The 12,512-nt window shown below is 28.7% G+C and overlaps 1 protein-coding gene across 1 annotated transcript; it reads right to left on the reverse strand.

Annotated features, from left to right (window-relative positions):
* Positions 1 to 452: 452 nt before the first annotated feature.
* On the reverse strand, positions 453 to 1,217 carry LOC136091813 (zinc finger MYM-type protein 1-like). The gene has a single exon (XM_065819525.1). It carries the CDS (start codon positions 1,215 to 1,217, stop codon positions 453 to 455), a length of 765 nt encoding a protein of 254 aa, XP_065675597.1.
* Between the last annotated feature and the right edge of the window lie 11,295 nt (positions 1,218 to 12,512).

The raw sequence follows: 12,512 nt of genomic DNA on the forward strand, positions 1-12,512 counted from the left end.
TTATTTTCAAATTCCGGAATTTTATTACAATCTATAAATTTTTCTTTTGCTGCGTTTTCATAGGTTTGAAACATTTCTCGTACAGATTTAACATAAGCAACTAATGAATTATATAACACTACTATAGTACTCAAATCTATTTGAACAGACTGTAATAGTTTACTAGTTTTATTAAATGTATGAAGTACATCATTCCAAAACTCGGTCATAAATGATGTTTCTAGTCTATTAAGTTGTCAAAGTAGTCCTTCAGCTTCTGACCTTGTAAGTGGTTTTTGTAGTTTATCATGTTTCAAATCTAATAATGCTTTTTTCACGCCAGCCCAATTTGTTTTCAAACTATGGCAAGCATCATCTCGAGCAGACCAACGAATATCTGATAAACTCTTAAGAGTGGAATTATTGTATTTTTTTAATAAGCTCCAGCGATAAGTTGAAGATGAGAAATAAACTTATAGGTTTTGGATAAATGAAAAAAAATTGTTTGCTTCTTCGCAACAACTAGCAGCACACATTCCAATGAGATTTAGCGAATGAGCGGAATAGGGAACAAAATCAGCTAAGGAAATAACATCTTTAATTCTTGCTTGGACACCGGAATACATGCCAGACATATTTTTGGCGTTATCATAAGACTGGCCCCTAAGAAAACAAACATTTAAGTCATATTTCTTCAATATAGAAAATATAGCGTCAGTTAACGACTCAGCCTTATGCCCAGCATCGTCAACGAACCCAATAAAACGTTCCACTGGTTCTCCATTTGGTAATACATACCTTATAATAAAAGAAAGTTGGTTAATGTGAGTTATATCTGGGGTTGAATCAATACTAATTGAAAAGTATGTTGCCGCTTTGACTTCTTTAATTATTGTTTCTAGGACTTTTTCTGACATTATACTAATGAACTGCTCATAAATATAAAAAGGTAAATATGATGTATTTCCTTTACCAGGATTCCCATATTTACTTATATGCTGACACAAAAAAGGATCATATTCTATAACTAATTCCATTGTCATAATAAAATTACCACTATTAGCAACAGAAAATCCATACTTTTCTTCAGTTCCTCTAAATGGTAATTCATGACTAGCTAATGACTTCACTACCGAACATACTCGAGTTAGCACATTAATCCAACAATTTGTCTCTATTTTTAATTGACGAGCAATTGTAGTGTCTATTCGGCCTAAATCAGTTGCCCGTTGTTTCATTTTGTATACACAAATTTTATGTCCTTCTGAGTTTTTATGTTTTATCAATTTTTCTGGATATTTCCAATTTGAGAATCCTTTTTAGAAAAAACAGTCTGGTTTTCAAACAAATAACAAGGGATACAATACACTGATCCATTTGTTTCTGAGTAGAATAAATAATCTCGTTGGCATGTCTCTCCATTGACTAATACTGTTTTAAACCAATCTTTATTTAAGTACCTATTAAAAGTCCGATGACCTCCGGATTTATGTACAATGAGATACTCTTTTTTGGAATGTGTAAAATCTGCATTTATATTTTGGCTGAATCCATTTCTACAAATATAATCTCTTGTTTTCTCGTCTAAATTCCACAATCCTGGATCAGAACTAAAATTACCACAAATTAAAAAAAAACAATAATTAATAATAATCACTATTTGCTATACCTATATGGCTATATGTTACAAATTTAAGTAGTTTATTCTCTAATAATCTTTTTAATTGATATTTATTTTTTTTAAACAACATTTATTGGTTAGATTTAATTTTAAATTTTACTAATTTTACATAGGAGATTTACACAAGTCAACAAAGATAAATAACTAACATTTTTATACAAATTGTATATATTATAAAGAAATATTTTAAAATATTGTGAAATTACTCACCCTGGAATATCACTGGAATCTGGTTTATGTAAAACATCGATATCCAGATTAATATTTCCAGTCTTATTGAGTGATACTTGACTACTTATTTTCTTTGACAATATAGCAGACTCAATTTCACTAAGTGCTTCTTCATTTTCTTCATTGTTACTTCTAAAACGACAATAAAAATTTAAATTAATAAAATACTAAAACATATTCTTTTAATAGATCTCAGGCTAGTTTTTAAAACAATTAGGCACAATTGAAAATACTGGAATTTTAATTTATTTTTCATACAAGGTTGGTTCCAGTCAGCAATTATAAAATGCCAACATTATTTATAAATATGTAACTTATTATTATAAAGGAATATTTTAAAACATATGAAGTTACTTACAATGGAACATCACTGGAGCCTGCTTTATGTAAATCATTAATATTTCTAGTGTTGTTGTGTGATACTTGACTACTTGTTTTCTTAGACAATACAACAGACTCAATTTCACTTGGTGATCCTTCATTTTTTTAATTGTTTTTTAAACCAACAAAATGTATAATGAAGTTATTGTGTTAATGTAATTTTAACTAAATTAATATTAATTATTTTAAAAATGTATTAAATGTAACTAGAGAGCTAGATTATAAAACATAAAACTAATAACCAACAGTTGCTAAAAACACTTACCTTTTATTTCTTGTTTTGAAAAAAAATAAAATATTTTTGGAAGTTTTGAAATATTATTTTCAATTTTCAATTTTCTTTTTTGTTTGCAGCTCCGCTAAGTTTTTTTTTTGATTCATTATATATCAATAATAAATATATTAATTGAATCAGTGTTTTTTAAAAGGGCTGATTTGCTCAAAACCCATTTTTGAGAAAACTAAAAAAAACTCTTTATATCTTTTAATATTAAATATACAGAACTTGTGTAATATATTTTTAAAAAATATATGCAAGAGTAACATCTTAGTACACTTTGATAATTGTTATAACATTTCGTTTGTTAATAATTATTAACAAACGTAATATTATAAATTCTTACTGATAGCTAATTTAAATAATTTAATAGCTAATTTAATAGCTAATAATAAATAAATTCTTACTGATAGCTAATTATTAATTCTTACTGATAGCTAATTTAGTTAAATATATGTGTTATGTTTATTACTGGGACGTTAAAACATTGTTTTAAAGTACATAGTTGTAGTTCTTACGGAGTTTTAATTTGTTTTCCTTCTAGAAATACTCGATTTTTTTTAAAAGGGCCAATTTTTCGAAATTTCATACATTAATTATAATTAATGTTCAACTATGTACAACTATGTACTTTAAAACCATGTTTTAACGTCCCAGTAATAAACATAACACATATATTTAACTAAATTAGCTATCAGTAAGAACTAATCTAGTTCCCCCTCAAAGTCATTATCAGGGAGATTCTCACATTCATTAGTTGGCCAGGAGTACAGCTCGTTATAAAACTCGTTGAGTTCTTCAGGAATGAATTGTTTTAATTTTTTAAGGTCTTCCACCTTCACATTTTAAAGAGTAACTTTACCACTTGGATAAGCCAAACTATTCACCTGCAGAACAGTACCCGTATGTTTGGACATAAAAAAAGTATGACAGACCAAACCATTAATATTGGTGAATGCCTTAATGTAGCCTTTTTTATCATGCTCATATATAAAATGAAACAAGTTACTAATTGAAAAGTGAACCTTCTTTTCTTTTAGGGTATTTTTACCCTTGGTTTCTGAAGAAATGCAAGATTTTTTGTAATGTTTTCGGCTCCAAGCTTTAAAATCAAAAAATTCAGTTGCATCTACAATTTCTTTCACCGTAAACTTTTGTGATCTGGAGCTGCTAATAATAAGCTCGGTGAGTTGATGCATGTGATAAAGACGGTCATGTGTTTTTAAAACACTTGAAATTATACCAAAGTCCCTATCACAAGGGAGGAAACTATGCCCTCTCATAGGAAAGAACTGTTCGACTTTATCAAACCTACCACTGTCAGTTAAGTATAAACAAAAATGTCATAAGGTTTGATTTTTATTTTGTCCACCACAGTTGTCACAAAACAAATGTAATGTATTATACTTTTGTCGAAGTGAGATCAAATAATCATTTAAAAAAGTCGCAACTTCATTAGGCCCTTTTCTTCCTTGACTTTCATGGTATATATATATGACTTTTTTCTTCTTTAATTTTATGTATAGAAAAAACATTAACTGATAGCTGTCTCATGTAATAAAGTTGTTGGACATGTATTTTTGGCAAGCTTATCGTCTTCATATAGTCAAATGCCAATGATAGAATGTGCTCCTCCTTTGAGCTTTCTTCTGATGTTTCATGTTTTAAAGCATTGTAAAATTTTTTACTCCTGAGCTTATGAGCATCTAAATCAGTCTGCGCTGCTCTTTTAGCTACATCATTGAGATGCAGTGATTTCAATCTAAGATTTAATTCTTCGCACGTGCAACAAGTGTCCACTTGTGGGCGCCCAAACCGATAGTTAAATTTTGTTTTAAAATGGTTCCAGTAAAAAGACTTGCTCACTTTTAAATCTGGATTTTTATCACAAAAAAGTTGCCACATTAATTTTACATTTAAACTTGCATTGAGGTAATATACTTTTTAGCCTGAATAATGTGATTCCTTGAGTGGAAATGATCTTATGTGATTACTAACAATGTCATGAACATTCTGAGAAAGACAATTAGTAATACCTTTTCCTCTTTTATCTTCAGGGGTTATTCCAATTACCTTAAGGTTCCTTATTCTCCTTAATCGTTTTTCACTAATACTTAAGACAGATAAAAGTGCCCTGCACCATATTGCTACGCGTATATTGCCTGCAATCACATGATAGGAGAAGTTATTTGGCTGCTCTGGTTTTTCAAGATTCTTTTGATGTGCCGTTCTTCTTTTAACTTTAGTGACATCTATCAATCCTTGAATATAAAAATCTTGTTTGTCCTTATTTTTTATATCATAAAATTTGGAAAAGATATCCACACAGTTAGCCTCTCCAAAGTTTTCCAAACACTTTTTATTGCACCTTAAAAAAGAAATCAGAAAAGTTAATATACAACTAAAACAAGCTAGAAAACGCTTTTATTAAAATACACAGCATTATCTATAATCTTAAACAGAGAACAACATTGCCACCAAAGTTGTAGGGAAATAGACCAAATCATATTAAGTGTGTTTTACTTTTTAGTGCTTCCACCTATGTTATACTCTCAAGAACTATATAAGCCTAGGCTTACTATAACAAGATAACTATTCAGTGTATGTTAACTATCTGAAAAAATAATCACAACAAAACTTAGGCATATCAAACTACTATTCAAGAAAAGTTTAATATAAAAAACCTGTAAATTATTTACTTTAAAGTCATTTTACTCATCATACCTGTATAAAACAGGTATACCCATATCTAAGTAATACTACTTAGATATGGTTTGAACTTAGGGTTAGGTTTTAGGGTTAAAATATTTTGAAGTATGCTATTCTATATATTTTAGACATATAAATCATAAACATATAATATATTTAAATTATTTTCAACTTATGCTTTCATGAAATTTGATTAATGTATCAAAATCTTATTGCTTATTTGATGGGACTTCATTTCCTTTATGATTTATGTATGATTGTCCCATTAAACGTGCTTGTTTTATTTTATTATGTTTGTAATCACAAGGATAACTTTCTTTCCTCTTTCTAGGACTTGGAATTACGAGATCCATTAAAATTTTTATAATAACAACAACATACATGAAACTGCTTACATTTTCCGCGTATTGCGCCAAAAAATACGAATCAGCTGGAGAGTGAATTTTTTAAAAAGGGTGTATTTGAAGCAAATTTTCCCTTTTAAAAAAAATCAAAAACTATCAGGTGGCTTTATTTGTGTAAGGATATAAAATTTAAACACATTTTTGACATAAGCTGATGAAGCTATCATAGAAGGACACAAAACACACAAAAAGTGAATTTCAAAAAAAATGTCAAATCAGCCCTTTTAAAAAACACTGATTCATTTAAAACTATATAAGTATAATATATTTTACCGTGACCGTGCTCGCCGCAATACTCATCTATGACAGAGGCCAAAAAAATATTCCGCAGATTGGGAAAAAAATAACAATTTACAATATTGTACACTTGTCAATTACCTAATATTTAGTATTTTGTATTATAATATTATATTTTAATATTAATATAATTTATAATTTTTCAGAAAACTTTTAAAAGTATTATTCCAGGGGGGGGGGGGCTATTGCCCCTCCGAACCACCCCTTATTTACGGCCCTGATCGCCATTAAGAACTGCATCATCAGGGGCTGACATTTCATTTTCATTAACTGTAAACAATTGAAACATCTTTGTTTAATTTTATTATATTCTTAATTTTTGTATGAACACTTATAAAGATCTTTTGCATAAGGGTCTTCTTTAAAGACAAACTCAAAAACGCACACATAACACATATATAAAATATTAGAAAATCACTTGTCAAACTTCTTATTTTACACTGTGTTTTATCATTATCATGAGAATAATATATATGATATATATAATAATATATACGATATATATAATAATATATATGATATGTAATAAGTTTTTATTCTTTTTAAAGACTAATCAGAAAACTTATTTATATATGTGTGTGTATATATATGTGTGTGTGTGTGTGTGTGTGTGTGTGTGTGTGTGTGTGTGTGTGTGTGTGTGTATGTGTGTATCTGTATATATACATATACAGTCATGGACAAAAGTTTGCGACCACTGCAATTTTCGCATATTTTTTAATGTATTCTACTCTGAATTGCTTTTGGGCTACTTTAGTGCTACAATTTTGTACCAATTTGTGCTAATTGTCAATCAGAGTCTGAAATTGATGTTTACATGTTTATTTTCAGATATAACTGAAATATTTTGGAACATTTTATATTACGGAGACCTTATTTGAAGCAGTACTAGTTAAAATGGTACGCGGTAAAGAACTGACATCTGAAAAGCGAGCTCAGGTCGTTATTTTGTACAAAGAGAACATTTCTATAAAACAGATAGAAAAAAAGCTCGGTATTTCACATTCCACTGTTGTAGCTACTGTAAAGAGAAATCAAGAGCAGAAAAGTTTTAAATCCCGTTCACGCGCTGAGCGCCCGAAGGTTACAAGCAACCGTATGGATAATGCTATAATAAAGGCAGCAAAAAAATCACCAAGAGCATCCTCAAGTGCCATTTGAGGCAAACTGCCTGGATCACCATCCAAGAAACCAAACAGTCGGACAATACGCAGACGATTATTTGATGCAGGCTTGAAATCTTACCGACCAGCACGGAAGCCGAAGCTTTCACCAAAGAATATTCGCGATCGCATAGCGTTTTGTCAGAAGTACAGGCAGTGGACACCAGCCCAGTGGAAACAAGTGATATTTTCAGATGAGACAACATTCACGCAATTCTACTCATTTTGTAGACATGTCAGACGCCCACCAAATCAGAGGCATAATTCAAATTACGTTTTACCAACATTCAAACAGGCTCCAAAAGTTATGGTTTGTGGAGCAGTCTCTGGTAGCGGTCGTGCCGGCATTTGGATAATGCCTAAAAATACAACGATCAATGGTGCTGTTTACTTGTGTATAATGATGGATAAGCTGCCACCATTTGTACCAATACATGGCATCACTCATTTCCAGCATGATGGCGCACCTTGTCATGGTACCAAGGCTGTTAAGGACTGGCTGCGTTCTGAAAACATCCCGCTACTGGAACCTTGGCCAGGCAACAGTCCAGATCTCAATATTATTGAGAATGTTTGGACTGTAATGAAGCAGAAGATTGCTGTACATAGCCCAAGTTCTGAAGATGACCTCATCAACTGGATTAAACGCATGTGGGTGCAGGAGATTACGCCGGACTATTGCAAGGAACTGTGTGAATCGATGCCAGGACGTATTGAAAATATTCTCAAAAATAAAGGATTTCATTGTAAATACTAAAATATGAATAGACATGCTGTTTAACCTGTATGGTGTGAATAAACATTCGAAATATATGTACTTTATAATTTACTACTCGTTTTTCTAAATTTTGAGTGTTTTTTGTAAAAAATTGCAGTGTTCGCAAACTTTGTCCATGACTGTATATATATATATATATATATATATATATATATATATATATATATATATATATATATATATATATATATATATATATATATATATATATATATATATATATATATATATATATGATAGTACAATAAAATATTATAAGGACACAAAATAGTATAAAAATCTTTATTATAAGGCTATATTTTGGAAAAAATTATAAACTTATAAATAAGAATATTTTTCAGAAGCTTTTATGTTACTTTATTGATTTTACATTTTATTATTATCATTATTATTATTATTATTATTATCATTTTGTGTATGCACCAACCGGGTTTAAAAAAAAATTGTTTTACAATAAATTTTTTTGTTATATTAGTTGCTTTTAGAGCTCACCAAAAGCAACCAAAAGCAACCAAAAGCAACCAAAAGCAACCAAAAGCAACCAAAAGCAACCAAAAGCAACTAAAAGCAACCAAAAGCAACCAAAACAGAAGTGAATAGTTTAGTCATAAAATGGTATAAACAAAATTACTCAAAAATATAAAAAATATATATTAAAGACGTACTTTAAAAAAGTATTAAAAAGACTACTTCTGATTGTGCTTAAATCAATTTCTATGTGTTTTTTTACTTAGAACTTTTAAAAAATCAATTTTTGACATTCTTTGAGATTTTTCTCAGTTAATTTTCTTTAAATTGTTTTAAATAAAATTAAAAAGCGTCTATAATTTGGACATGATTATAGATCAAAAGAGCTAGAAATTTTACAAAGTGTTGAAACTTTGCTATAAGCTATAGATTGCACCAAGAACTCCAAACTTCAATGGGAATGGCAACTATACGGTTACCTTTTTTGTGATGCACGTTCCAAAACTAATTTCTTGAGATTAGTTAAAACGCAACAAGTGAAACAAAAAAAAATATTTTAATGCTCTGAGAAAGATTGTTTGACACACATAATTTATTTCACTTAAGGATTAACCCTTCTCAGTAAAAAGCTGCTTGACACCAATGAGCTCTCCACTTTGTAAAAAAAAAAAGAAATCTAAATAAAACAGTCGAATCAATCTCTATAGAAAATATGCACACATATGAAGATTTGGAAAAAAAAAGTCCAATTGCAAGTGAAATTTTTACATGAAACTGTTCCCTTAAATTGGGCAACAAGCCTTAAAAGTGGTGGTCAGCAAACGCAAAACATTATCATAATACAACTTGTTAAAATTTTCTTATTATATGCGTTCATAGTGTATGGCTAATTTTGGATATTTGCTATTAAGGGTCGTCCCCCCCCACCGCATTTTGCAATACGCTTTTTTGAGTACCCTCCACCTCCCTAAAAGTTCCTATGCTTTTAACCTATTTATCTAACATTTTGTGATTTTTTTTATTTTAGTGTCTTCTTTCTTTTATAACTGACCCACTGCCCTCCCATCTCATATATGCCATTTGCAGACCCCCTCTCCCCCTTCGAGCGTACGTATTTTATGGACGATTCCTTATCAAATGATGAAAAGTTTTTATCATAACTCACAATCTATAGATTTTAAGTAACATAATTATGCTAATTATTTGTCATAATAAAAAAATAAAAAAAAAAAAAGTAGTAATATTATAAAAAAATAGTTATATACTTTTGTATGCGTTTTTCTGCTATTCGACAAAATAGTTTGCAATATTTGACCAAATACCAAATAGTAAAAAAAGTAACCGAGTTGGCAGAATACCAAACGGTCACCGAAAATTCGTGGCATCTCTAGCTTTTTCTATTCTTTAAATCTCTTTGCTAAAAGGTAAAATAAATCCAATACTTTGCAATACTGAACTAGCTCATAATAAGAGATGTAATGCTAAACGTCACTATGAAACAAAATATATGTGTTTTTCTGAAGAATACCCAATAAATTCATGTCATAGAAAAAATAAAATCGAGTTGCTTATAACAATATTTAAAAATCAACAAATGAATATTTCATCTTCCAGCAAAGAATCAAGTATTACAACAGAAGCAAGTTTTATTATAGATTGGAACATTGCAAAAAGTAAACTTGCTTACACCGATGGAAAATTCTTTTTGATGTGATCTCGGTTTTAGATCCTAATAATAGCAAAATTCAAAGTTTAGTTTCAATTATTTCTGTTTCTCGACATACAACTAAAAGAAGATTATCTGAGATTAGTGTCGAAGTTGAACAGCATTTGTTAAATGACTTAAAAAATTGTGAAGCATTCAGTTTAGCATTGGATAAATCAACAAATATTCAAGATAAACCTCAAATGGCAGTATTTGTTAGAGTTTATCCCAGTTCATTGATTCATCGAGAACATTTAACAGAAAAACATTTTAATTTTCTCTTAAATCATCATTAATTATCATCATTTTTAGTAAAACTTTTTTAATTGATATTATTAGTGATGATTGTCCAATACCAGAAAATATACTTGAAGAAACATCTCAATTTGAAATAGAATTACTAGATCGCCAAGAAGATCAAAATCTTCAAATGGTGCATAAAACACTAACTTTATTAGATTTTTGGAAAATGGTTCCTGAAGTTAGGTATCCTCAACTAAAAAGGATTAGTATAAAACTTATTTCAATTTTTAGTTCAACATATACATATGAATCTTTATTTTCGACTATGAAATTTGTTAAATCAAAGTATCGTGCCAATCTAACTAGTGAACATTTGTTACAGTTGCTTAGAATATCAACTACATGCTTGAAACCAGATTTTAAAAAACTTACCAGTATTGTTGAAAATCTTAGTGCCTAATAAATTTATAGTAAATTATGCAAGTTATTATTCAAGAAGAATTTTCTAATGGTCTTTTACAAAAAATAATTGATGATATAAAAAGAATTCTCTCTGCTATGTCTAATTTTTTGCTGAATGATAAAAAGATATTTTTCAATTGTAAAAATAAAAGTAATTTGAACTTAATTGAAGTTTATTGAAAAAATTTTTTATTGTGTAGTCGTTTATTTATTTGATATTTTTCAGTTTTAATTAACTTATGCTATTAAGTGGTTATAAGCAAGTTCAATTTGAATAAAAGCAAGTTTAATTCAAATACATTAAAATAATTTTTTTTCTCTCAAAGAAACTTTTTTATCTTTAGATTTTTATATCTTGCTTACAATTATTTTTATAAGGAAATTTATGGTTGTTGTAATTGTGTTAATTTAAAAAAAAAATACGATTTAGAAATGCTTTCTCAATTTTTTTTACAAATGGTTTTCTAGTGTGAATAAAAAGGAATCAGATTTGATGTAGCCAAGTTTACATTTAAAGAATAGCTTTTACTTTCTTTATTGTAAAAAAAAAACTAAATACTAAATATAAATTGTGTACATACTAAGTTTATTTATAAAAGTACAATATCCATTTAAAAAATCAAAATATTGATGTATAAAAAAACTAAATTTACATTCGCCAATTATTTTTTTTTAAAGATGAAGTTGGCATAGCAGCATATTTATTGCGGCTCTTCGGCATACGTCATTATTTATATGCGGCTCTCGCGTCTAAAATTTTGGCCAGAGCGGTTACAGTACAACAACAGACAGGTATAAATAATAATGTTAGAGCATTAAAAACTATCATGACTCACGTAACAAACAATTTTGATGTTATAATAATGCAATATTTTTTAACAAAACAAAAATTACAGTGCACCGTGTTTTTTCTTTTAACCTGTCAAAACCATTGTATTTGTAACTCTAAAATGGTAACAACATTTTTTTTACTTAAATTTATGACGGCAGATAATTGAAAACATTTGTTAGTTTAACACATCAATTATTTTTAAATTGTTTGACAGTTCTGTTTTTAAACAAATAGTTTTATCCAGTCACAGTTTACAATTTCATCTAGTCAAAAAAAACTTTTTTTTGCATATGATTTTTCTCTTCAAGTTTGCAGCTGCTGTAGATGAAGGTAACTTATGGGATTTTTCCATACAACCCTAACCACGTGTTTTCTATTTAAGAAATCGCATAATTGTATCACAAAGTTGTTTTTTATTTGTTGCTTTGGACACGCAAAATTTTAACACCTTTAAAAACAAAGCGGCAGTTTACTTTTATTTTCGGCAGATACTTGGAAGCTTGAAAGAAATGTTATAATGAGAAATGTTTATCAACCTTTTCTTTATCATGAAATTATCCACATGACGTAATTAACAACGTTCTTGTCGTAAGAGTATGGCTGTTATTTTCATGATTTAGACAAAATCTGTTTTAGACAATCTCTTAAGTGTTAAAAATTGGGCAAGGCGTCTATATTGTTTTATATATATATATATATATATATATATATATATATATATATATATATATATATATATATATATATATATATATATATATATATATATATATATATATATATATATATATATATCTTTCATAGCTGCCTTTTATAAATAAATGAGTTTAGTTAAATTCTCAAAAAATAGGTGTAAAACCTTCCTTGAACAAATCAAAAAATATAATAAATCAGTTTACATG

This window comes from Hydra vulgaris, chromosome 15, assembly GCF_038396675.1.
Source record: "Hydra vulgaris chromosome 15, alternate assembly HydraT2T_AEP".
Classification (NCBI taxonomy): Eukaryota; Metazoa; Cnidaria; class Hydrozoa; order Anthoathecata; family Hydridae; genus Hydra; species Hydra vulgaris.

Coding starts and splice junctions, on each gene's coding strand:
- LOC136091813 (XM_065819525.1), bottom strand. CDS start 1,217: ATGAAACAACGGGCAACTGATTTAGGCCGAATAGACACTACAATTGCT.